Below are 27,680 nucleotides of genomic sequence, written 5' to 3' on the forward strand. Positions count from 1 at the left end.
TACACAGGGCTCGCCCATTATACAGTGTTCCTCAGTTACACTACACTTCCCCATTACACAGGGCTCGCCCATTATAGTGTTCCTCAGTTACACTGTGATCGCCCATTACACAGTGTTCCTCAGTTACACTACACTTCCCCATTACACAGGGCTCGCCCATTATACAGTGTTCCTCAGTTACACTACACTTCCCCATAACACAGGACTCGCCCATTATAGTGTTCCTCAGTTACACTACACTTCCCCGTTACACAGTGCTCGCCCATTATACAGTGTTCCTCAGTTACACTACAGTTCCCCATTACACAGGGCTCGCCCATTATACAGTGTTCCTCAGTTACACTGTGCTTGCCCATTACACAGGGCTCGCCCATTATACAGTGTTCCTCAGTTACACTACACTTCCCCATTACACAGGGCTCGCCCATTATACAGTGTTCCTCAGTTATACTACACTTCCCCATTACACAAGGCTCGACCATAATACAGTGTTCCTCAGTCACACTGTGCTTGCCCATTACACAGTGCTCGCCCATTACACAGTGTTTCTCAGTTACACTGTGCTTGCCCATTACACAGGACCTGCCCATTATAGTGTTCCTCAGTTACACTACACTTCCCCATTACACAGGGCTCGCCCATTATGCAGTGTTCCTCAGTTACACTGTGCTTGCCCATTACACAGTGTTCCTCAGTTACACTACACTTCCCCATGACACAGGACTCGCCCATTATAGTGTTCCTCAGTTACACTACACTTCCCCGTTACACAGGGCTTGCCCATTATACAGTGTTCCTCAGTTACACTGTGCTTGCCCATTACACAGTGCTCGCCCATTACACAGTGTTCCTCAGTTACACTACACTTCCCCATTACACAAGGCTCGACCATAATACAGTGTTCCTCAGTCACTCTGTGCTTGCCCATTACACAGTGCTCGCCCATTACACAGTGTTTCTCAGTTACACTGTGCTTGCCCAGTACACAGTGCTCGCCCATTACACAGTGTTTCTCAGTTACACTGCACTTGCCCATTACACAGTTGTTACGGCCATGTGGTAAGGGGTTTGGGTGGTTCCCACTGTTCAACTCCCCGCCTGACCACAGCAAGTGTGTTTTGTTTTTAGGGTTTAACCCCTTGGTGTTTTATTTGTCAAATAAACAGACAGCAACAGGTTTAATTGTAGGTTTAAATCAGAAGATTAATTATTTATTGATCAATACGACTTATCCTGAAATTGTTGCAACCAACTCCACTCAAGCATTCGTTCGCGCTCGCGCGCGCACACGCAGACACACACACAAGAGACAGAGGGGAAAAAAGAGGTAACCGATTATAAGTGGAGGGGGAGGTTTTAGCTGGGGGGGGTCACAGTAAACCTGTTTAATTTTCTTGGAAATCAAATTCTCGTTGGTTGCAGCCCTGAGGTGTTTGTAGGTTTCTCTCTTGATTAAAAGTTCAGTTGAAGACAGTGGATCACTTATAATTCACTGCTGTACAGTTGCAGATGTAGATTCGACAGCAGAGCATGTGCCTTCTGGTTTGCTAGAACCATGTTTCTTGGGTGCTGATTTCTAGGGTGTCTCTCTCTAGGCTGCTTTTTAAGGGAAAGATGTGTTACATCTTGCCTCCGGGTAGGAGATGCTTTGGTCCCTTCCCCATGTTGATCGCACAATGGCCCAGTATGTGGCTATTTCACACCTTCTTTGTTTCAGAATAACCTATTCAATTCTGGAATATTTTAGGATGGGTGTAGGATGGGTGCAATTGACACCTCTTAGCTTTGAAGATTGTCCTTTGTCCCTGTCAGACAGTTTGAATATACAAAGGCCAAGTCCTTTTTTCTTCAGCAGCCAATTAGCAGCATTGTTCACTGTTTAAAAGAAAGGTCCATTTTTTAAAAAGACAAATTCAGTTTTTATAGCTCTTCAGATTTTGTCCATCATTTTCATATCATTGCACTTCTTGTGCGTATGACACAATGTTCCTCAGTTACACAGTGCTCACCCATTACAGTGTTCCTCAATTACACAATGCTAGCCCATTACATTGTTACTCAGTTACACAGTGCTAACCTATTACACAGTGTTACTCAGTTACACAGCACTCACCCATTATACAGCACTCACCCATTACACAGCACTCACCCATTATAGTGTTTATCAGTTACATGGCACTCACCAATTACACGGCGCTTGCCCAGTACATGGCACTCGCCCATAATAGTGTTTCTCAGTTACACAGAGCTCGCCCATTACAAAGCGCTTGCCCATTACACAGTGTTCCGCAGTTACATGGCACTCACCAATTACACAGCCTTCGCCCATTATATGCCACTCGTCAATTACATTGCGCTTGCCCGTTATGTAGTATTCCGTAGTTACACCCTTGTTCAACAGTGGTAGCTCCTTATACGCAGTTCCTCAGTTATGTCATGCTTGGCCCTTACAGAGTGCTTGTCAGTTACATGTGCATGGCCTTTATGTGGCACACATCAGTTACATGGCACTCAGCAGTTACTCTGCATACAGTGTTTGCCTATTTCATAGCGGTCGCCTGTTAACAATATTGCTGAGTTACACAGCGCTTGTCAGTTAGATAGTGCTCACCACCTGTGCAGCACTCATCAGCTACGCAGATGAACAGCGATCAGATGGATTATCTTTCACACCCAATCACTGGTGTGTGTCTTCTCGACATGAACCTGTCCCTGGGTGTAACAGGATTCCGGGAAAGGTCCCAGGGCTTGCACAGACAGGCTGCCCACATTACCTGCAGCCTTGAAGTAACACTGATCGGCACCCCAGCACTAGAGCTATTGACAGACAAACCCAGCTTTAGTTGTAATACTCACATTCTCAGGCTGTGCACCGTTTGAGGCTCTATGCTTGGATACCTGTTGAACTCCCTGATAGAGACAGGGTCTGCCAACTCTCTGATTGGGAATGGATTAACTGGACCAAATAAAAGCTGAATCTAGTTCAAATGAGAAACCTCTGTCCTTCAGAGGCCTGATATTCCCTCTGTTATGGCTGCTGATTCGATTCCCACATCTCCTGTGTTTTGGAATGAACCAAGTTATAAAAGCTGTAATGCTGGTTTATGGAGTTGCAATTAGTAATGACTCAATTATTTAAGAATGGGTTCAAGTAACTAATTAGGTCATCAACCGTGAGCCAGTTAGGAGCAAGTTATTGAAGCTATTGTGCCAGGTTGCAGTCTCTCTGCTCTGCATCGCTGCTCTCCTCTTCTCTCGTGTCACTCTGAGACAATGCTAGGGGTTTTAAATAAACTAGATTGTTTCCCACTTAAGTGATGGTCCTGTTCACCTACATATAGAGACTGGACAGCAGGCTGAGCATGGTGCATGACCAAGCAACCAAAAGTGTCTCTCCACAATGGAGATTCTGTCACAGCTTTGTTCAACCATGGCGGCAAAATGAATGCCTGACCAATCAAATCACATTTTGTCTGTACTGGATTTAAAAACTCCTTTTCAATGTGATATCATGGGACATTACCAAGGTTGCTGAGTTCATGGAAAATAGGATTTATTCCCAAAACAATCCCATTAAAGTCCTGCAATCCCATCTTGCCTCTGCATCTCCAATATTTCTGCGCTCCTCTAATTATGGCCTATTGTGCAACCCTGAATTTAATTGCTCCACCAGAGGTGGCCATGCCTCGCACGAAGGCTCTGGAATTCCATCTCGAAGCCTCTCTAACTCTTTCCTCCTTTAAAGGTACATCATAAAACCGACCTGCTTCACCATGCTTTCGGTTACCTGTCCTAATATCTCCTTTTGTGGCTCAGTGTCAAACTTTGTTCGATAATGTTCCCATGAAGCATGTTAAAGGTGCTATATAAATGCTTCTTGTTGTTCAGTCAGAAGCCTTGGTCCAAACATAGACAAAAGAGCTAAATTCCAGAGGCAAAGTGAGAATGACTGCCCTCGACATCAAGGCAGCATTTGACCAAGTGTGGCATCAAGGAGCTAGGGCAAAATTGAAGCCAATGGGAATCAGGGGGAAAACTCTCCACTGGTGGAATCATACCTAGCAAAAAGGAAGATGGTTGTGGTTGTTGGAAGTCAATCATCTCAGCCTCAGGACATAGCTGCAGGAGTTCCTCAGGGTAGTGTCCTAGGCCCAAGCATCTTCAGCTGCTTCATCAATGACCTTTTGTCCAACATAAGGTCAGAAGTGGGGATGTTCATTGATGATTGCTTGGTGTTCAGTACCATTCGCAACTTCTCAGATACTGAAGCAGTCGGTGCCCGCATACAGCAAGACCTGGACAACATTCAGGCTTGGACTGATAAGCAGCAAGTAACATTTGCACCACACAAGTGCCAGGCAATGACCATCTCCAATAAGAGAGAATCTAACCATCTCCTATTAACATTCAATGGCATTACCATTGCTGAATCCAACACCTTTAACATCCTGTGGGTTACTATTGACCAGAAACTGAACTGGACCAGCTACATAAATACAGTGGCTACAAGAGCAGGTCAGAGGCTGGGAATTCTGCGGCGAGTAACTCACCTCCTTACTCACCAAAGCCTGTCCACCATCTACAAGGCACAGGCCAGGAGTGTGATGGAATACTCTCCACTTGCCTGGATGGGTGCAGCTCCAACAATACTCAAGAAGCTCGACACCATCCAGGACAAAGCAGCCCGCTTGATTGTCACACCATCTTAAACATTCACTTCCTCCACCGCTGGTGCACAGTGGCAACAGTGTGGACCATCTACAAGATGCACTGCCAGGGCTCCTTTGACAGCACCTTCCAAATCCATGACCTCTACCAGCTAGAAGGATGAGGGCAGCAGAGACACGGGAACACCATCACCTGCAAGTTCCCGCTCCAAGTCACACACCATCCTGACTTGGAAATATATCGCTGTTCCTTCACCGTTGTTGGGTCAAAGTCCTGGAACTCCCTCACTAACAGCACTGTGGGTGTACCTACACCAGATGGACTGCAGCGGTTCAAGAAGGCAGCTCACCACCATCTTCTCAAGGGCAATTAGAGATAGGCAATAAATGGTGGCTTTGCCAGTGATGATCAGATTCCAAGAACAAATATTTTTTAAAAACTTGATGGGGTTAGCCATCTGGATATTCAATTTGTGGTGGTAATAGCGGGGGGGGGGGGGGGGGGGGCGCGGGGTGGGTTGGTGGTGTGGGGGCTAGTGGAAGAAGGGTGATTTCATGACAACTGAACCCAATCATATCTTCACATAATATACACATACTGCTACATTCTAGCAAGGACCACTGTATAAAGAGTAGAACCCTGGAGTGTTGAGAGTTCCTGTACTCCCATTATAGCAAAGATCAGCTCAGCTAGCATTGATTGGGTATTAAACCCAAAACTTTCCTGTCTTATATGGCTCAATCATCAAGGAAGCCAATTCAGAGAGAACTTGTGATGCTTCAGTGATCTTTCATGTGTGGCACTATCCAGCGACCCAGGTTCAATTCTGGGTACTGCCTGTGTGGAGTTTGCAAGTTCTCCCTGTGTCTGCGTGGGTTTCCTCCGGGTGCTCTGGTTTCCTCCCACATGCCAAAGACTTGCAGGGTGATAGGTTAATTGGTCATTATAAATTGCCCCCAGTATAGGTAGGTGGTAGGGAAATATAGGGACAGGTGGGGATGTGGTAGGAATATGGAATTAGTGTAGGATTAGTATAATATGGGTGGTTGATGGTCGGCACAGACTCGGTGGGCCGAAGGGCCTGTTTCAGTGCTGTATCTCTAAAACTAAAACTAAAGACAGCATCAGTTTCAGTTCTGGAATCTAAGTGATTTGAATCTGCCCAGAGAAATTAATAATCAAGCTCTATGCTCCTTTAATGTTCTTATTGCTGAGTTTCCCTTTTCTCTGTAGGTGCCACTCAACAATGCACTTGCAGCAACCCACTCATACTCAGAGGGACCAGGTTTATACACACTGAGTGACCAGATCAAGTAACACAACCATACACAGTCAGAGAGACCCAGTCAAGGCCGCAGCAATCTGCAGTCACTAACAGAACCTTTTCACATTTGATAAGCTTCATATCAGTGCAGGGTGTTTTCACAAGAAAATCGCACCAGGTTACCTACCTGTACCTCCTGTTTACCAGTTCCAAAATGGAATGACCCAAGCCCTAGCATTCCTCCTCCTTTCGAACAGAAAATGATGCAATGGGATAAATTCAAAGAAATGAAAAACCTACTCCTTAATTCCAGTTATTTACAAAGAAATAGTCCCAATGTGTAGGCAGTGGTTAAAAGGATTGGAGAGAGCTGCCAACAGTGATTGTTTCTGTGGTCACTCTGTCTGAGCGCAGTAATCCTATAGGTATTCTATGTTTAATGAGGAATGTGATCTGCTTGTTACATCCTGTTTGCTTGTGCAGTTATTCAGTAAATACAGAGCTTAAAGGAGCACGACAAGGATGGATGTTTAGCATAAAAATTGCGGTACCCTCTGTCACTCCTTTAAATGCATGTCCTAACATTAATAAAGGAGAAAAAGCCTGTCAAGTCCATTTCATTCACAGAAGTGCTTGTGCTCTGGACTCTACCCTAACCCACTTAAATCTCCTGTCGGGGGCAAATTCACAAAGGCAATTCACCTCACCAGCCAATTCCAAACATGAGCCTTATCAGGTATCAGCGAGGATCACACTCGCCTCTGAGTCAAAAGGTCCTACTCCGCACACTTAAGAACAAAATCTGGACCTACTCCAGCACAGTGCTGAGGGAGGGCTGCACTGTAGGAAATTCTATCTTTCAGGCAAGGCGTTAAACTGAGGCCCCATCTGCTCTTTCAGGTGGATCTAGAAGATCCAATGGCTCTATTTCAAAGAGAAGGGAAGTTTTCCCGAGTGTCCTGGCCAATATCTATTCCTCAAACAACATTAAAAACAGATGATCTCATCATTATCACATTCTGGGATCTTGCTGAGTGCAAATGAATGGGCTGCCAAGCTTCCTACTCTACAACTGTGTCACCAGCGCTGTGTTTGCTGGGCACATAACCTCACCAAGAGAATGTTGTGCCAGGTCCAACTGGAGTTCACAAACTATAACCATCGATAAACACACTCACACCCACCATTAACCCAGCACACACTCACAACCACCATTACCCCCAGCACACACTCTCACCCATCACTACCCCCAGCACACACTTACACCCACCACTGCCCCCAGCACACACTCACACCCACCACTGCCCCCAGCACACACTCACACCCACCACTACCCCCAGCACACACTCACACCCACCACTGCCCCCAGCACACACTCTCACCTATCATTACCCCCAGCACACACTCACACCACCATTACCCCCAGCACACACTCACACCCACCATTAACCCAGCACACACTCACACCCACCATTACCCCCAGCACACACTCTCACCTATCATTACCCCCAGCACACACTCACACCACCATTACCCCCAGCACACACTCACACCCACCACTACCCCCAGCACACACTCACACCCACCATTACCCCCGCACACACTCACACCCACCATTACCCACAGCATACACTCACACGCACCATTAACCCCAGCACAGACTCACACCCACCACTATCCCCAGAAAACACTCACACCCACCATTACCCCAGCACACACTCACATCCACCACTATCCCCAGAAAACACTCACACCCACCATTAACCCAGCACACACTCACACCCACCATTACCCCCAGCACACACTCTCACCTATCATTACCCCCAGCACACACTCACACCACCATTACCCCCAGCACACACTCACACCCACCACTACCCCCAGCACACACTCACACCCACCATTACCCCCGCACACACTCACACCCACCATTACCCACAGCATACACTCACACGCACCATTAACCCCAGCACAGACTCACACCCACCACTATCCCCAGAAAACACTCACACCCACCATTACCCCAGCACACACCCACACCCACCACTATCCCCAGAAAACACTCACACCCACCATTAACTCCAGCACACACTCACACCCAGCTCTACCCCCAGCACACACTCACACCCACCACTACCCCCAGCACACACTCACACCCACCATTACCCCCAGCACACACTCACATCAGCCATTACCCCCAGCACACACTCACACCCACCACTACCCCCAGCACACACTCACACCCACCATTACCTCCAGCACACACTCACACCCACCACTAACCCCAGCACACACTCACACCAACCATTACCCCCAGCACACACTCACACCCACCACTACCCCCAGCACACACTCACACCAACCATTACCCCCAGCACACACTCACACCAAACATTAACCCCAGCACACACTCACACCCACCACTACCCCCAGCACACACTCACACCAACCATTACCCCCAGCACACACTCACACCCACCACTACCCCCAGCACACACTCACACCAACCATTACCCCCAGCACACACTCACACCAAACATTAACCCCAGCACACACTCACACCAACCATTACCCCCAGCACACACTCACACCCACCACTACCCCCAGCAAACACTCACACCAAACATTACCCCCAGCACACACTCACACCCACCACTACCCCCAGCACACACTCACACCAAACATTAACCCCAGCACACACTCACACCAACCATTACCCCCAGCAAACACTCACACCCACCACTACCCCCAAAACACACTCACACCAACCATTACCCCCAGCACACACTCACACCAAACATTAACCCCAGCACACACTCACACCCACCACTACCCCCAGCACACACTCACACCAACCATTACCCCCAGCACACACTCACACCCACCACTACCCCCAGCACACACTCACACCAACCATTACCCCCAGCACACACTCACACCCACCACTACCCCCAGCACACACTCACACCAAACATTAACCCCAGCACACACTGACACCCACCACTACCCCCAGCACACACTCACACCAAACATTACCCCCAGCACACACTCACACCCACCACTACCCCCAGCACACACTCACACCCACCATTACCCCCGCACACACTCACACCCACCATTACCCACAGCATACACTCACACGCACCATTAACCCCAGCACAGACTCACACCCACCACTATCCCCAGAAAACACTCACACCCACCATTACCCCAGCACACACTCACACCCACCACTATCCCCAGAAAACACTCACACCCACCATTAACTCCAGCACACACTCACACCCAGCTCTACCCCCAGCACACACTCACACCCACCACTACCCCCAGCACACACTCACACCCACCATTACCCCCAGCACACACTCACACCAGCCATTACCCCCAGCACACACTCACACCCACCACTACCCCCAGCACACACTCACACCCACCATTACCTCCAGCACACACTCACACCCACCACTAACCCCAGCACACACTCACACCAACCATTACCCCCAGCACACACTCACACCCACCACTACCCCCAGCACACACTCACACCAACCATTACCCCCAGCACACACTCACACCAACCATTACCCCCAGCACACACTCACACCAAACATTAACCCCAGCACACACTCACACCCACCACTACCCCCAGCACACACTCACACCAACCATTACCCCCAGCACACACTCACACTCACCACTACCCCCAGCACACACTCACACCAACCATTACCCCCAGCACACACTCACACCAAACATTAACCCCAGCACACACTCACACCAACCATTACCCCCAGCACACACTCACACCCACCACTACCCCCTGCAAACACTCACACCAAACATTACCCCCAGCACACACTCACACCCACCACTACCCCCAGCACACACTCACACCAACCATTACCCCCAGCAAACACTCACACCCACCACTACCCCCAAAACACACTCACACCAACCATTACCCCCAGCACACACTCACACCAAACATTAACCCCAGCACACACTCACACCCAACACTACCCCCAGCACACACTCACACCAACCATTACCCCCAGCACACACTCACACCCACCACTACCCCCAGCACACACTCACACCAACCATTACCCCCAGCACACACTCACACCCACCACTACCCCCAGCACACACTCACACCAAACATTAACCCCAGCACACACTCACACCCACCACTACCCCCAGCACACACTCACACCAAACATTACCTCCAGCACACACTCACACCCACCACTACCCCCAGCACACACTCACACCAAACATTAACCCCAGCACACACTCACACCAACCATTACCCCCAGCACACACTCACACCCACCACTACCCCCAGCACACACTCACACCCACCACTACCCCCAGCACACACTCACACCAAACATTAACCCCAGCACACACTCACACCAACCACTACCCCCAGCACACACTCACACCAACCACTACCCCCAGCACACACTCACACCAAACATTACCCCCAGCACACACTCACACCCACCACTACCCCCAGCACACACTCACACCAAACATTAACCCCAGCACACACTCACACCAACCATTACCCCCAGCACACACTCACACCCACCACTACCCCCAGCACACACTCACACCAAACATTAACCCCAGCACACACTCACACCAACCACTACCCCCAGCACACACTCACACCAAACATTAACCCCAGCACACACTCACACCAACCATTACCCCCAGCACACACTCACACCCACCACTACCCCCAGCACACACTCACACCAAACATTAACCCCAGCACACACTCACACCAACCACTACCCCCAGCACACACTCACACCCACCACTACCCCCAGCACACACTCACACCAAACATTAACCCCAGCACACACTCACACCAACCATTACCCCCAGCACACACTCACACCAAACATTAACCCCAGCACACACTCACACCAACCATTACCCCCAGCACACACTCACACCAAACATTAACCCCAGCACACACTCACACCAACCATTACCCCCAGCACACACTCACACCAAACATTAACCCCAGCACACACTCACACCAACCACTATCCCCAGCACACACTCACACCAACCATTACCCCCAGCACACACTCACACCCACCACTACCCCCAGCACACACTCACACCAAACATTACCCCTAGCACACACTCACACCCACCACTACCCCCAGCACACACTCACACCCACCATTACCCCCAGCACACACTCACACCCACCACTACCCCCAGCACACACTCACACCCACTACTACCCCCAGCACACACTCACACCCACTACTACCCCCAGCACACACTCACACCCACCACTACCCCCAGCACACACTCACACCAACCATTACCCCCAGCACACACTCACACCCACCACTACCCCCAGCACACACTCACACCCACCACTACCCCCAGCACACACTCACACCAGCCATTACCCCCAGCACACACTCACACCCACCACTACCCCCAGCACACACTCACACCAGCCATTACCCCCAGCACACACTCACACCCACCATTACCCCCAGCACACATGCACACCCACCATTACCCCCAGCACACACTCACACCCACCACTACCCCCAGCACACACTCACACCAGCCATTACCCCCAGCACACACTCACACCCACCATTACCCCCAGCACACACTCACACCCACCACTTCCTCCAGCTCACACTCACACCCACCACTACCCCCAGCACACACTCACACCCATCACTACCCCCAGCACACACTCACACCAACCATTACCCCCAGCTCACACTCACACCCATCACTACCCCCAGCACACACTCACACCCACCATTAACCTAGCACACACTCACACCCATCACTACCCCCAGCACACACTCACACCCACCACTACCTCCAGCTCACACTCACACCCACCACTACCTCCAGCTCACACTCACACCCACCAATACCCCCAGCACACACTCACACCCACCACTACCTCCAGCACACACTCACACCCACCACTACCTCCAGCACACACTCACACCCATCTCTACCCCCAGCACACACTCACACCCACCACTGCCCCCAAGTTAGGGAATGCTAATGTTCTCAATTGCCAGAGAAATCTCCTGTTCAGTGACCAGAATGGGATGCACTGTGCATACCCCTGCACAACAGGGCTAGTAAGCACTTTGGGAACATCCTAAGGTCGTGAAAGATGTCTTATAAATGCAAGTTCTTCTTTTTCTAACCCTTACCCTGAACTCATTGTAGTTCTGACTCAAAGCTCAACATTACTTACCCTAACCTTAATCTAGTCTTACCATTCTAATTTTGCCATCACTACTCCTAACTTTAATGTGACTGAACCTAACCATAACCTAACAATTGCAGAGGTAATTTCATGGCTAACCCTTACCCAAATGTATAACTTTACTCTAATAAGACTCTGAGCTACTAGCCCTAATCCACCATCACCTCCAAGCCACACACTACCCTGACTTTGACGTATGCTCATGTTCTTCCTCATCCCTGGATCAAAATCCTTGAGCTCCTGACTTAACATCACTGTGGGGGCACCACCAGGATTGAGCCATTCAAGAAAGGGGGCCACCATTCCTTCTCAGGGAAACAAATGTGACCTTGTCACTTTTGCTCACATCCCAAGAACACGTTAAAACAAATCTAACTCGTCCTCACGATGACCCTAACTCAATCTTATAAACCTAACCCAATTTTGCAACCCCAACCTAAATCCAATTGTTTAATCCTAACCCTAATCCCTGATGGCAATCAGATGAAACTGCAGAATATTAATCCACCTCACAAATGCTTTTAAACTCTGAGTAGCTCCATTCTATTAGTCACTATCCATTGCCCCACCAGTCCAGGAACCATTGACCATTGTCTTCAGTGTCCACCACAAACTCTCTCACTTCTGCCACTGATTCCATCCATCTCCCTGGCTACTGCCTGAGGCTGAACCAGGCCGTTTGCAACCTTGGCATCCTATCTGACCCTGAGGTGAACTTCCAACTCCATATCTGCTCCATCATGCTACATCTCTGTAACATCGCTCAACTCCACCCCTGCCTATATCCTTATCCTCAAGGATAGCAAATACACTCTATCTGTTGGACAGGACCAGTGCTGTGGGATCTCCTTCTCCACTGTTCCTTGGTTCCCTGTACCTTCGCTAACCCTCATCCTCCCCAGCTCACTGTTAACACTGGGGCTTGAGTACTGACGAGATATTCTAAAGAAAGAACTTGCATTTACATAGCACCTTTCATAACCTCAGGACATCCCAAAGTGCTCTACTACTGATGAAGTACTTTTGAAGTGGAGTCACTGTCGTAATGAAGGAATTGTGCACAGCAAGATCGTACAAGAACAATGTGATAATGACAGGTAATTGTTTTTACTGATGATGGTTGTGGGATAAATATTGGGCAGGACACCTGAAAGAACACTCCTGCTTTCCTTTGAATAGTACCGTGGGATCTTTATCATCTACCTGGGAGGGCAGAGGGGGCCTCAGTGTAACAACTCATCCAGAAGATGGTAAACTACTGTGGAGGCATGGCTTGACTGTTGTCACTTGAAGTTCACACATGAGCATATTGCAGCACAGGTCACAGCATAGAAGCTGGTTTTCTCCTTCCCTGAGCCCAGGAGCACTGAGATTAATTTGTATTAGAAATGCTCGGTTTTCTACAGGGAGTTGGCTATGCATCACGTGGGAGCACTGGACTGCACAGCCAATAAAAATACATAGCAGCTAAAAGGAATTGATTCCATTTCACCTTTAATGTATCCTCTCATGACGCTCAGTGTTAGTTCCTGTGCATGTATGGTACACACTCGGTTAAAGGGGATTCACTGTCTCTGGGGCTATACAGTTTCTCTGTCTCAGTGTCAATTTTTTTTATTCACTCATGGGATGTAGGCATCACTGGCTAGGCCAGCATTTATTGCCCATTCCCAGTTTCCCTTGAGAAGGTGGTGGTGAGCTGCCTTCTTGAGCCATTGCAGTCCTTGGGGTGTAGGTACACCAACAGTGCTGTTAGGAAGGGAGTTCCAGGATTTTGACCCACCGACACTGAAGGAACAGCGATATTGTTCCAAGTCAGGATGGTGTGTGGCTTGGAGGGGAACTTGCAGGTGGTGGTGCTCCCATGCATTTGCTGCCTTTATCCTTATAGGTGGTACAGGTCACGGGTTTGGAAGGTGCTGTCAAAGGAGCCTTGGTGTTATGCTGCAGTGCATCTTGTAGATGGTACACACTGCTGCCACTGTGCATCGGTGGTGGAGGGAGTGAATGTTGAAGGTGGTGGATGGTGCCAATCAAGCAGGCTGCTTTGTCCTGGATGTTGTTGAGTTTCTTGAGTGTTTTTGGAGCTGCCCCCATCCAGGTAAGTGCAGAGTATTCCATCACACTCCTGACTTGTGCCTTGTAGATGGGGGACAGGCATTGGGGAGTCAGGAGGTGAGTTACTCGCTGCAGAATTCCCAGCCTCTGACCTGCTCATGTAGCCACAGTATTTATGTGGGTGGTCCAGTTCAGTTTCTGGTCAATGGTAACTCCCAGAATGTTGACCGTGGGGGATTCAGTGATTGTAATGCCATTGAACATCAAGGGGAGATGGTTAGATTCTCTCTTGTTTGAGATGGTCACTGCCTGGCACTTGTGTGGTGCGAATGTACTTGCCACTTATTAGCTCAAGCCTGGATGTTGTCCAAGTCTTGCGGCATCTGGATACGGATTGCTTCAGTATCTGAGGAGTCAATACCTGTACATGTATAATATATAGCAGGTAAAAGGGAATGATTCACTCTATCTGATACTTTGTGGCTCACGTGTGTCTGTGTCAGCCCCTGTACATTTATAGGACACGTTTGGGACAAGGGAACAATTCGCTTTATCTGGTACTGTGTGGCTCGTATGTGTCTCAGGGCAGGAGTTTCCTTGCGGGATTCTGAACTCCACCGCCAGGGTGAAATATGGGGGTCAGAAGCCGGCACTGCTTGGGAAACAGTCATTCACTAAGATTTTCCCTGGAGTGACCAATTAACGGCCTGAGAGTGGGCTCACCGTCCAATTAAAATGGTGGGCAGGCTGTCAAATCTGGAGGAACAATCAGAGGCCTTCCAGCTTCAAAGTAACAGCAGGCTGCAATGGAAGGTAAATGAGTGAGAGGGTGTTTTGAAAGGGAAGCACCCTCTCTACAACCTTAGTTTTAGTGAAAAACGGCTTTTGCAGCCGGTGGTGGTGGTGGTGGTGGTGGTGATGGAGGGGAACCCTTCTACAGAGCGGCCTGCGACTGCTATTGCATCCAGCCAGGCAGGGAGGCCTCTGGTCCTGCCTGGAGTGCTGCCCTCCGCCCCACCCCCCGAACCTGGTCTGCTGCCTACTTGCAGTTTGTTTGGGATAGAAATGCAATACTGTACCAATGTGCCTCCTGGCTTGCCATAGTCATGTGACCTCTACCATGAGGCACTCTGACTGCAGGCAGCTACTACAGTCAGTTTCATTAAAGACTCAGTACACACCAGACTGGTGTCCTGTGAACTCGTAGCATGGTGTCAGAAGTGGAGCTGAGATTGAGTGGTGATGAAGCATAGTTACAGAACAAAGGCCACAGGAATGGTCACAACTGCTAAAAGCTGCTAAAGGCCACAGTAGGCCACAGAAAAGGAACAAAGAAACAGCTGAAAACACAGGGTAAGACAATGGCTGCAAATTTTCCTCTGCGTGCGCCAGTTGAAATGAAAGGTGATATGAAACAGAACTGGCAGTTTTTCCACTCACAATGGCAAAATTCTGAAATTGCAACAAATTTAATTAACAAACCAGAGCAGCTGTGAGTAGCTACACTTTTATCACTGTTGGGGAGAGATTGTGACGAAGTGTATTCCACCCTAAATCTCTCTGAAGAACAAAAATAAAGGACTGCAGAAATTTTGAAAGACTTGAAGGCACGCTTTGAACCCCAAGTGAACGTAACCTATGAACAGTATGTGTTCAATATTAGGGCGCAAGGTGAAAAAGAATTCATTGATCAATATGTGACTGTATTAACACAGCTCGCAGAATCCTGTGAATTTGCACAACTAAAATATATTCTAATTAAAGACAGCAGATCCCACAGTGAGTGCACGTCCACTGAGAAAGCAGAAACTTACTCTCAGGAAAGTGATTGACATGTGCAGAAGGTCTGAGGCTGTAAATCAGCAGCTAGATCATATTCATGGCAGAACAGACAGGCCTTGCATTATGCTGATTGACATTCCGACCAAAAGGGCAGAAAGATCACAAAGGGTACAGAATCTGTGGAGGACATCACGCATAGGGGAAGAAGGCATGTCCAGCATGGGGAGACCAGTGTTCTCACTGCAAGAAGCAGAATCATTCTGCTAACAAGTGTTTGGCTAGAAGGAAGCACAACAAGCAGGTACAGATCGCCACTGGAGAGATGTCTGTTGAAGATTCTGATGAATCACTATACAACATACAACAGGTTGGTTCAGTCAGGTCAATAGGTGACAAATGGTTTGTGACTGTTGGAATGATGACTGCAGAAGGAGAACATCAAGTCAACATAAAGTGTCAGATAGACACCGGTGCGTCAAGCAACATCATGACCTTCACAGACCTGTACAATGGTGTGTTTACAGGTTTAGGATGTCTTCCTGGAGAATATCATCTCGAAGTAGATGAGAGGGTAAGACCAATGAAAGTTGCCTATGAAAGTTCCAGCTGCCCTCAAGGCCAGCCTGAAAGACAAGATAGAAAAGCTGGAAAAGAAGGGGGTAATCAAGAAAGTGACAACCTCTACCAGAATGGATTAGCAGCATGGTAGCAGTGAAACAACCCAGAAAGCTGAGAGTATGCATCAACCCAAAGGATCTAAATAAAGCTCGAAAGCGATCTCACTACCCCATGCCAACCATCGAAGGAATTTTGCCACAACTTGCAAAGGCAAAAATCTTCGCTACCCGAGATGTGAAGGATGGTTACTGGCAAGCGAAGCTGGTTGAAAGCAGCAGCTTTCTAACCACATTCTGGACACTGTTCGGGAGATACAGATGATTGCGCATGCTGTTTAGCATTTCCACTGCTCCAGAGGAGTATCAATGCAGACAGCATGAGAGAGTTAGTGATCTTCCCGGAGTGGAAGCTATAGTGGATGATCTGCTAGTTTATGGATGCGGAGACTCAATGGAAGAGGCCATTGCTGATTATGATCAAAATCTAGTGCGACTGCTGGACAGAGCTTGCCAGATGAAGCTGAACAAGAAAACATTGCAATAAAAGATGCCTGAGGTCAAATACATCGGTAATGTACTGACAGCAAAAGGTCTTCGCACAGATTCCAAAGAGGTGAAAGTAGTAACAGCGTTGTGGCAACCAACAGGTGTAAAAGCAGTGCAACGATTTGTTGGATTCATCAACAATTGAGCAAAATTCTTGTCCAATGGTGAACCATTACACCAAGGACATGCAGTATTGGGGCACACAACAAGAAGCAACGTTAACTAAAATCAAGCAACTAGTGAAGGCAATGCCAGTGTTGAAATACTAAGACATAAAAGATAAAGTTACCCTGCAGTGTGACAGGACTTGGAGCAATCCTAATGCAGCAAGAACAACCGGTCGCATTTGCATCCAGAGCGTTAACGCAAATGGAACAACGCTACACTCAGATTGAGAAAGAGTGCCTGGCCATTGTCTTTGCTTGTGAACATTTTCATCAATACCTAATTGGAAGAGACAAAGTGACAGTCGAGTCCGATCATGAGCCACTTCAAAGCATTTTCCTCAAGCCGCTACTATCTGCTCCAAAGCATCTGCAAAGGATGTTACTCTGGTTACAGAGATACCATCTGGATGTGACATACAAGCAAGGGAAACAGATGTACATCACTGACATGCTGTTGAGAGTAGCACTCCCTATAAAGAAAGTAGGGGATGTTATGACAGAGTGTGAAATCTACCAGATCCAACATGAAGCTGCAGCTTGACATGCTCTAGAAGTCATCAACCCAGCAGAGACATTGAAACTGACAGACAAGCACCTTGCTCAAATCAAGCAAACTACCCAACAAGATGCAACTCTACAAGTTTTACAAGAAGCATTGATGAAAGGATGGCCAGACAACATCAAGGAGACTCCTGTGGTCACAAGAGCGTATTGGGCTTACAGAGATGAATTAACAGCCCAAGATGGCATCTTGTACAAAGGAAATAGAGTCATTATCCTTAAAGAGTTGAGAGGAGAGATGCTAAAGCACGTCCATGCAAACCACCAAGGAATTGAGTCGAGTCTGATGAAGGCAAGAGAAGTGCTCTACTGGCCAAACATAAGCAATGAAATCAAGGACCACATCAGCCAGTGCAGTGCATGCAACGTGTAGCAAGCTAAGCAAGCTAAAGAGCCGATGATGGCACATGATATCCCAGACAGACCTTGGTAGAAGCTGGGAGTAGACCTCTTCACTCACACAGGAACTGATTATCTAGTCACCGTAGGCTACTATTCTGACTACTGGGAAGTAGACCAGGTGACCTCAACGACTATCGGTGAGATTGTAGAATGTCTGTAAACACACTTCAGTCGTTACGGCATTCCAGACCTTCTGATGAGTGACAATGGTCCTCAGTTCACAAGCAAAGAATTCAGCCGTTTCATAAAGGATGGGAATTTCAACACCATACATCATCTCCACACTATCCCCAGTCAAATGCAAAGGCTGAGACGGCAGTGAAAATCACCAAAGGAATCATAAAGAAATCCAGCAAATCCAGTACAGATGTATACAAGGCAATCCTTGAGTGGAGAAACACACCTACCGAAGGCATGGAAAGTATTCCAGTACAGAGACTAATGTCACGCTGCACCCAAACTACTCTTCCAATAGCAAAAAAGCTACTGAAGCCAGAAGTAGTAACAGGTGTGAGTGACAAAATCAAGGTGAAACGGCAGAAAGCCAAATTCCACTGGCAAAACTGCCAAATCATTGCCAGAATTGAGCATTGGAAAGCCAGTAAGGGTACAAACCTTCAATGCTCACAACAAGAGTCAGCCCCAGTGGCAACTTGGAACCTGCATAGAGCAGTTGTCACCTCGATCGTATGCGGTGAAAGTGAATGACCAGAGATACCGTCGCAGCCGCAGACACATACGCACTACTGGAGAAGCAGTTCCGGCACTGCAGGCGGCTGATCAGGAAGGTAAGAACTCACCAACTGCACATACCACAGAACAACCATCAGCCCCAGAGGTCCACAGCACCCCAACAACTGAAATGGAACAATAACAGTTACCGCGGCAACAAGTGACAAGAGATCGGCACTTGCCGGAAAAGGAAGATCAACCAGATGAACAGCCAACGACAATGTGTACGCGCACCATTAAGAGACCAGCATGATTTGATGACTATGTGTGAAATGCATGTGCAGGTGTGAGAAAAAGAAATACTGAAATGTTGTTTCTACAGCTTGTGGAAAGTTACCAAGAAGTCATTTGTGCACAACATAATGAAATCACTGAAAAAGAGAACTAATAAGGGTATGTCAGTGGAGACCTTAAGACAGTACATCACTGACAAAGAGAATTGATAAGGGTATGGAAGTGGAGACCTTGGGACAGTACATCACTTAAAAATTGTGCTTAGGCAGATAACAGAGAAACAGCAAGAGTTAGAACAACGGATGTAGTGAATAAGAAACTGCCCCACTAAGATAAAGGCTGACAGCTGCAAGTTAAAACACATAATGGAGAGCCAAATAAGGTAAAACAAAAACAAGAGTTAGGGGCTAGAAAGTTAGAGTAGGGGGAGAAGTAAACAGAGGAGGAGACTGTAGCAACCATAGGATAGGTTAGTGTCATAATATGTTATAACCAATAATGTAAAATAAAGGCGTGGACAAATGGATTTGTATTGTATAAACATGAACTGAATATGTTGATCGGTGTGCCTGCTTGTAGGACACCCGATCTTGCAAGACCGTTAAATAAACTTACTTCTTCAGAGTTTGACTTGGTGTAAATTATTATCAAGTGGGCTACGTTTCTCACAATTGGGGGCTCGTCCGGGATCTCTTCATCATTGCCGGGACCGCGGCCGACGACAGACGAGAAGACGCGTCCCGTTAATTTAAAAACGGTCTCGTTTCTCTCGTTGGTAGCGGACCCGAGTAATCGACTGAAAATGATCCTAGGGAAGTCACTCTGAACGAGTATTTAGTGCGGCAGGTACACACGTGAAGTCAGGCAACTCCGTGCACGGACCAAGGTAAGAAAAACGACTTTTAAGTATTATCTTGGTGACTTATGGTTAACTGTAGGATAAGACCTTCTAAGTACCAAAAGTCCTTGAGGAGTGAATTTTACAGTCCTGCAGTATAAGACCCTTCAGCTAGGAGGTGAGTACTGTATGGTATAAGACCCTTCAGTTAGGAGGTGAATACCGTAAGGTATAAGACCCTTCAGCTAGGAGGTGAATACCGTGGGGTACAAGACCCTTCAGTTAGGAGGTGAATACTGTGGGGCAGTATAAGACCCTTCAGCTAGGAGGTGAGTACTGTATGGTATAAGACCCTTCAGTTAGGAGGTGAATACCGTAAGGTATAAGACCCTTCAGCTAGGAGGTGAATACCGTAGGGTACAAGACCCTTCAGTTAGGAGGTGAATACTGTGGGGCAGTATAAGACCCTTCAGCTAGGAGGTGAGTACCGTAGGGTATAAGACCCTTCAGTTAGGAGGTGAATACCGTAAGGTATAAGACCCTTCAGCTAGGAGGTGAATACCGTAAGGTACAAGACCCTTCAGTTAGGAGGTGAATACTGTGGGGCAGTATAAGACCCTTCAGCTAGGAGGTGAGTACTGTATGGTATAAGACCCTTCAGTTAGGAGGTGAATACCGTAGGGTACAAGACCCTTCAGTTAGGAGGTGAATACTGCCGGGTATAAGACCCTTCAGTTAACCATGGGAAATAAATCGTCTAAAAAGGAAGACGATGGGAGACAAGGAAAGTCTGCCGGCAACATCCCTCCAGAAAGTCCATTGGGACGGATGTTGGAGTATTGGGATTTAGAGTCAAAAACCAAGGAGAAAAAGACCCAAATATGATCTAAGGACAGCAAGAAGGACCACCCCTAAACCCGACGATAACGACGACGATAGAGACAGAGAGTCTCCTAAGACAATGATGCCCTTGAGAGAGGTACCAATAGGAAATAATGAAATTGGATTTGTTAGTGCACCATTAACGTCAGGAGAGGTAAGAGTGTTTAAAAAGGAAATGAAAGTCCTCGTAGAAGACCCCTGAAAATTTGGGAAAGAGAAAACCCTCCCGGGGTAGGGGGAAACGAACCAGCTGAACAAAAATACCCTAATCAAGACCCGCAGTGGCAGAACAATAATATCGGCCATAGGGGCCAGATGAAAGACCTTAGAAATCTGATAGTAAAAGGCATTGTTGTAAACAAGTAGTTGAAGCCCCTGCAAAACGTATGCCTTTACAGAGTTACCGCAGGCCCCTCTTATGGCACAAGCAGGCGACGTATTGAGTGCGACCCCTCTGGGTGTTGAAGGCTGTTTCTAGACAAATAGAGACCATTAAAGGCACCTAGGTGGGATCAAGAGAATGATTTTTACACAGGTTTTGAAGAATCAAAAGGGGGACTGTGAGAACAGAATTTAGATTTTTGAATTTTTAAGAACAGAATTACATGGGAACATTTAAGATGAAACAATTAATCAGTCATGTATTGCTAACAAGCTAGCTGACTTCATAACTTCAGGGCTGCAGAGGCAACTTGGCCTTGCAGCTGATACAGCGAGAGAGAGAGAGAGAGAGAGAGAGAGACATTGTACTTCAACAGCACTCTTCTTATCACCCAGACATGACAATCCTAGGGGAAAGTTAGAATGAAAAACATACCGACCAGGCTAATACACGCCCCCTTGTTAGAGGGTGGCTCAGCCTACCCTGAAACAATTAATCAGTCATGTACTGCTAACAAGCTAGCTTCAGTGCTGTAGGGAGGGACAGCTTATCAGAAATGACTTCATAACTTCAGGGCTGCAGAGGCAACTTGGCCTTGCAGCTGGTACAGCGAGAGAGAGAGAGAGAGAGAGAGACATTATACTTCAACAGCACTCTTCTTATCACCCAGACATGACAAAGTTAGAATGAAAAACATACCGACCAGGCTAATACACACCCCCTTGTTAGAGGGTGGCTCAGCCTACCCTTCTGATTCAGCAGTTGCTGAGTTTTTTATATTTGCTTTTATATTATACTGTTTAAATGTTATTTGAGTAAATGGATCCACATAATCCTAGTGAATATATATATAATCATATATAAGTTGATCAGTAGAGAGAGAAGGTTATCATAGAATGATAAAAGGGGGGAATGTGGAAGTGAGCAGAAAGGCATGGCACTATGCTTAATGGGAAATATAGCCAAGTTAAGAATAGTAGCTTTGCTGAGCTTTGATTTTAAGTGGCAGAAACCACAATGAAATAGCTAAAAGGGATGGCCAGAGTGTGTGCAAGCTGTGGCAGCCACAGCACTTCAGACCAAGGAAGTCATTTTACCTCGAAGCTATTACAAGAAATAGTTAGGGGATTGGGAATCCAATGGGACTTCCATACCCCTTGGCACCCTCCCTCTTCAGGGCGGGTGGAAAGAATGAATCAGACCTTAAAGAAACACCTGTCCAAACTGATACTTGAAACAAGGTTACCCTGGACAAAATGTTTACCTATAGCGATACTCAGAATTCGGACAGCCCCTAGAAAAGATGTGGGACTGTCCCCCTATGAAATGCTATTCGGAGTACCCTATATGGGAACCAGGGGCGAGATGCCAACCTTAGAAACTAAAGATTCGTTTCTAAAGAACTATATACTGGCGTTGTCTTCCTCATTGTCATTCCTCAGGAAGCAAGGTCTGTTAGCACAGACCCCACCTCTCGAATTTGCAGTGCACAAGATCCAACCAGGAGATTGGGTTCTGGTGAAATCGTGGAAAGAGACTAAACTACAACTGAACTGGGAAAGACCATACCAGACTCTCCTAACCACTGAAACAGCCATAAGAACGGCAGAAAGAGGTTGGACCCACTACACAAGAATCAAGGGGCCGGTACAACCCCGGCCGAGGAAGGAACTTGGACAACCGAATTAACAGAAGAACCATTGAAAATAAAGCTAAAAAGACTATGAGTAACGAACTTTTGTTTTAATATAACGGCGCGAGCGCGGAAATACTGTCTGTAATATTGTGTGCCTTCTCTCTTTCTTTTCAAAAGTAGCCAGGAAATAAAATGGGTTGGATGTTTTTGTATTACCCACTTCCAATTAGACAACAAGGTGTTTGGAGTAACAGTTAGAGAAGGGAAAAAGAAAGGTGAATTAAAATGTTGTTTTCAGGTAACAATAGATAAGATTGGTAAACCATCTAACAAACTAAAAGGGACCTCTCATAACGATCCTAACATAGTAAAAATAATAGAGGTAAAGGACCTGAGAAAGACAATTGAGATAGAAACCGGGTACGGGGACACAAATGCCTGGGTAGAATGGATAAAATATACTGTAAAAAGTTTGAACAAAAACAATTGCTATGCTTGTGCATCTGGTAGACCGATAGCTCAAGTAGTACCTTTCCCGCTGGGGTGGGAGCGTGACCGAAAGGGCATGGAAGGCATGTTAGCCCTATATCAGGATAAGACGGCTTGGGGTATTCAAACTTGCATATCCTTGTCAATAATGTTCCCTCCCCTAGAGAAAGAAGATTCAAGGACTCCCCCTTCATTTTTAGCCACCGGTGTGAATCACACATCATGCGTACGTCGACACGGTGCGGAGCTAACCAGCAATATGGGAGAGTTGAAGTCATGCATAGAGACTGAGGACGTAACTGGAAGAGTCAGGGGAGGGAACTACTCATCACTGAATGTTCCCAGAGCGGATTTATGGTGGTATTGCGGAGGAAAAATCCTGAGACAGACCCTACCCTCCCAGTGGAAGGGGACATGCGCAATTGTTCAATTGGCAATACCATTCACCTTGGCATTTGAGAAACAAAAGATAATAACGAGGGAAAGGGGTAAAAGGGAAGTGATAGCGAACTCTTTTGACGACCAGGTATACATGGATTTCATAGGGGTCCCAAGAGGGGTACCTGATGAATTCAAGGCCCGAAACCAAATAACCGCCGGTTTCGAGTCTTTGTTTTGGTGGGTCACTATTAACAAAAATGTAGATTGGATAAATTATATTTATTACAACCAACAAAGATTTATAAATTATACTAGAGATGCGGTAAAAGGTAGAGCTGAACAATTAGATGCCACTAGTAGAATGGCTTGGGAAAATCGACTGGCTCTAGAAATGATCTTAGCAGAAAAAGGAGGTGTGTGTATAATGTTAGGAGGGAAATGTTGCACATTTATCCCAAATAACACAGCACCCGATGGTTCAATCACCCGAGCACTGCAAGGGTTAACAACTTTAGCAGAGGAGATGGCTGAAAATTCAGGAGCAGACACTTCCCTCACAGGGTGGCTTGAATCCTGGTTTGGAAAATGGAAAGGCATGATAATCTCGGTTTTTACCTCCCTGATCATGGTTGTCGGAATACTAATAGCCATCGGGTGTTGTATTATTCCTTGTGTAAGAGGGCTGACACAGCGATTGATTGAGACAGCTTTGACGAAGCAGATGTCAATACAAAGAGGCCAGGAAGAAAGTATATACCTGTTAGGTAATGACAAAGTGGATAGTATCAACGGAGATACAGACATTGAAAAGGCGGCTGAAATAATGCTCAGAGGATTTGAGAGGACATATGAGAACCCTCCGCAGTATGTAGAAAACAACAAGGATTAAGTAAAAGAAAAGGGGGAATTGTGAGAAAAAGAAATACTGAAATGTTGTTTCTACAGCTTGTGGAAAGTTACCAAGAAGTCATTTGTGCACAACATAATGAAATCACTGAAAAAGAGAACTAATAAGGGTATGTCAGTGGAGACCTTAAGACAGTACATCACTGACAAAGAGAATTGATAAGGGTATGTGGAGACCTTAAGACAGTACATCACTGACAAAGAGAATTGATAAGGGTATGGAAGTGGAGACCTTGGGACAGTACATCACTTAAAAATTGTGCTTAGGCAGATAACAGAGAAACAGCAAGAGTTAGAACAACGGATGTAGTGAATAAGAAACTGCCCCACTAAGATAAAGGCTGACAGCTGCAAGTTAAAACACATAATGGAGAGCCAAATAAGGTAAAACAAAAACAAGAGTTAGGGGCTGGAAAGTTAGAGTAGGGGGAGAAGTAAACAGAGGAGGAGACTGTAGCAACCATAGGATAGGTTAGTGTCATAATATGTTATAACCAATAATGTAAAATAAAGGCGTGGACAAATGGATTTGTATTGTATAAACATGAACTGAATATGTTGATCGGTGTGCCTGCTTGTAGGACACCCGATCTTGCAAGACCGTTAAATAAACTTACTTCTTCAGAGTTTGACTTGGTGTAAATTATTATCAAGTGGGCTACGTTTCTCACACAGGGACTGACAAAATTGACAAACTACTAATGCATGAGAACAGTTGTGTGCATGGTGGGTAACTTGGGCAACTCACAGTGTAAATGATAATGCATGCAAATTTTTTTGTATAAAAAGGGGGATGTTTGGGATAGAAATGCAATACTGTACCAAAGTGCCTCCTGGCTTGCCATAGTCATGTGACCTCTACCATGTGGCACTCTGACTGCAGGCAGCCATTACAGTCAGTTTCATTAAAGACTCAGTACACACCGGACTGGTGTCATGTGAGTTCGTAACACAGTTACCCCATAGCCTGCGAGAACCTGGAGGCTGGCTGGAAAATCCCAGACAGCCTCCTTTAATTGACCTTAAGTGGCCCTTTAGGAGCCTGATGGGCTATGCAGCAGCCCCGCTCCCCCTAATTCTGCCTCTGTGAAAATTTCCTGCGACAGGATGGAGCCAGGAAAGCGGCAGGCAGGCTATTTTTAGCACCCCTCCCCCCAACCCCTTCCTTCTCTCTGGGACCCATCAGGGCCTAAAAATCAGGGCTTCAGTGACTGCTTGTGTACCTGCACCGCTTCACACTCTCTGAACTATTATCTTTTTTGCATTGTCTCTTGCCATTAGTACTGTGTTAATCTAGTTCTTTTTACACAAAGCCACTGACTAAATGTCGACTTAATGCTTTGTGTCAGGTGTTGTCTATATTGAACCAACTCAAACAATTTCACGCCACCCATCCCCTCCTTGACAGGAGCAATAAAGGAAAATAAAGATATATTGAACTGAACTGCCCTGAAACTGAAGCCTGGTGATCTCACATCGATTGAAAGCACAGCTCACAGAACATGGAATGCCTGAGGGGTAAGTCGATAGCTCACACTGCAGCACACTCTTACAATAGCCAGGCTCCTTCATTCACATCTATCGCGAGATTGTAATCAAACCCTTTCTTCCTTCCTTTTTCTTTTCTTTATATTTTGTTGTGAATGCATTTGCTCTGAACTGATCTTGGTGCCAGGGATTAATACCCAGTCTATCCCTGGATCAACCATAGCACTGCTTCAAGAAGCATCCCAAAGGCAGGCCAGTGCTTAGTCAGTGTCTAATCATCACTTCCTGGGCCTTGTGCTTAATCCCTCGAGTTATACATCTGCAGATGATCTTCCACAGTCTCAAATGCTCAGCGAGCATCACAGAATCATAGAAAATACCGGAGGACAGTCAGCCGCCTGTGCCAGTGCCAGTATTAGCTTCACATCAGAGCTACCTTCTCTAATATCAACTCCTTGCTTTTTCCCAATATGTTTTTTCATCCTTTGTTTTCAAATATTTATTCAATTTGCTTTTAAGTGATTTTTAAAAATCTATAATATATTCTGGTGTTGGGTTCTTTCTGTCGTGTTACATTTGGGGTTTAAAACCGTGTCATTCTAAAATGACAACCCAGTTTATTTTGATTCAATTGACCCAGGATGCAGACATTGGGCTGGATTTGCCTCTTCCTGCTCTTTCAGGGGACTTCCACCCATCCCCCAAATCTGCTGAGATCCTAGCCCAGTTTCCTGAGCTAAGTGTTATTAAACATTCATGGAGGGCTCCCAACAGGATTCCCAGCAGCAAGTGGAAGTCTGTCAGTTACTCAGAGGGAAATTCCATCCAAACTACAGGCGAATACCAGCTGCAGGTAGGCGGAGGGAGCCACAGTCAAGGGGAAGAAGAGCTGCAAAGACTTTGAGATAGAAGGCCATGGGTTCAAGCTCCACTCTGGGAATTGAATACTAAATGGAGACTGATATTCCAGTGCAGTTCTGGTGGAGTGCTGCACTGTTGAAGTTGCTGTCTTTCAGATGAGTCATTAAACTGAGGCCCCGTCTGCCCTCTCAGGTGGATGTAAAACATCCCATTGTACTATTTTGAGGGAGAGCAGGGGAGTTCTCCTTGATATACTGGCCAATAATTTTCCCTCAGACAACACCGAAAAACAAATTATCTGGTGATTATCACATTGCTGTTTGTGGGACTTTGCTGTGTGAAAATTGGCTGCGTGTTTCCCACATTACAACAGTGGCTGCAGTTCAAAAGTACTTAATTGGCTGTAAAGTCATAGCGTTATACAGCACAGAAACAGGCCCTTAGGCCCAGCGTATCTGTGCCGTCCATCAAGCACCTGTCTATTCTAATCCCATTTTCCAGCACTT

The 27,680-nt window shown here is 46.8% G+C and overlaps 2 protein-coding genes across 2 annotated transcripts in view; one reads left to right on the plus strand and one right to left on the minus strand.

Annotated features, from left to right (window-relative positions):
* espnlb (espin like b) overlaps nt 1–27,680 on the minus strand; it is a 116,721-nt gene that overhangs the window by 22,782 nt on the left and 66,259 nt on the right. The gene's annotated exons all lie outside the window — the stretch shown is intronic.
* Nucleotides 23,213–25,449, plus strand: LOC137375190 (uncharacterized; the record flags this gene model as incomplete). The annotated part of the gene is made up of 1 exon (XM_068041961.1): nt 23,213–25,449. A coding segment is annotated over one exon (1,596 nt), but the record flags the coding sequence as incomplete, so codon positions are not given.

Source organism: Heterodontus francisci, chromosome 11 (assembly GCF_036365525.1).
Source record: "Heterodontus francisci isolate sHetFra1 chromosome 11, sHetFra1.hap1, whole genome shotgun sequence".
Taxonomy (NCBI): domain Eukaryota; kingdom Metazoa; phylum Chordata; class Chondrichthyes; order Heterodontiformes; family Heterodontidae; genus Heterodontus; species Heterodontus francisci.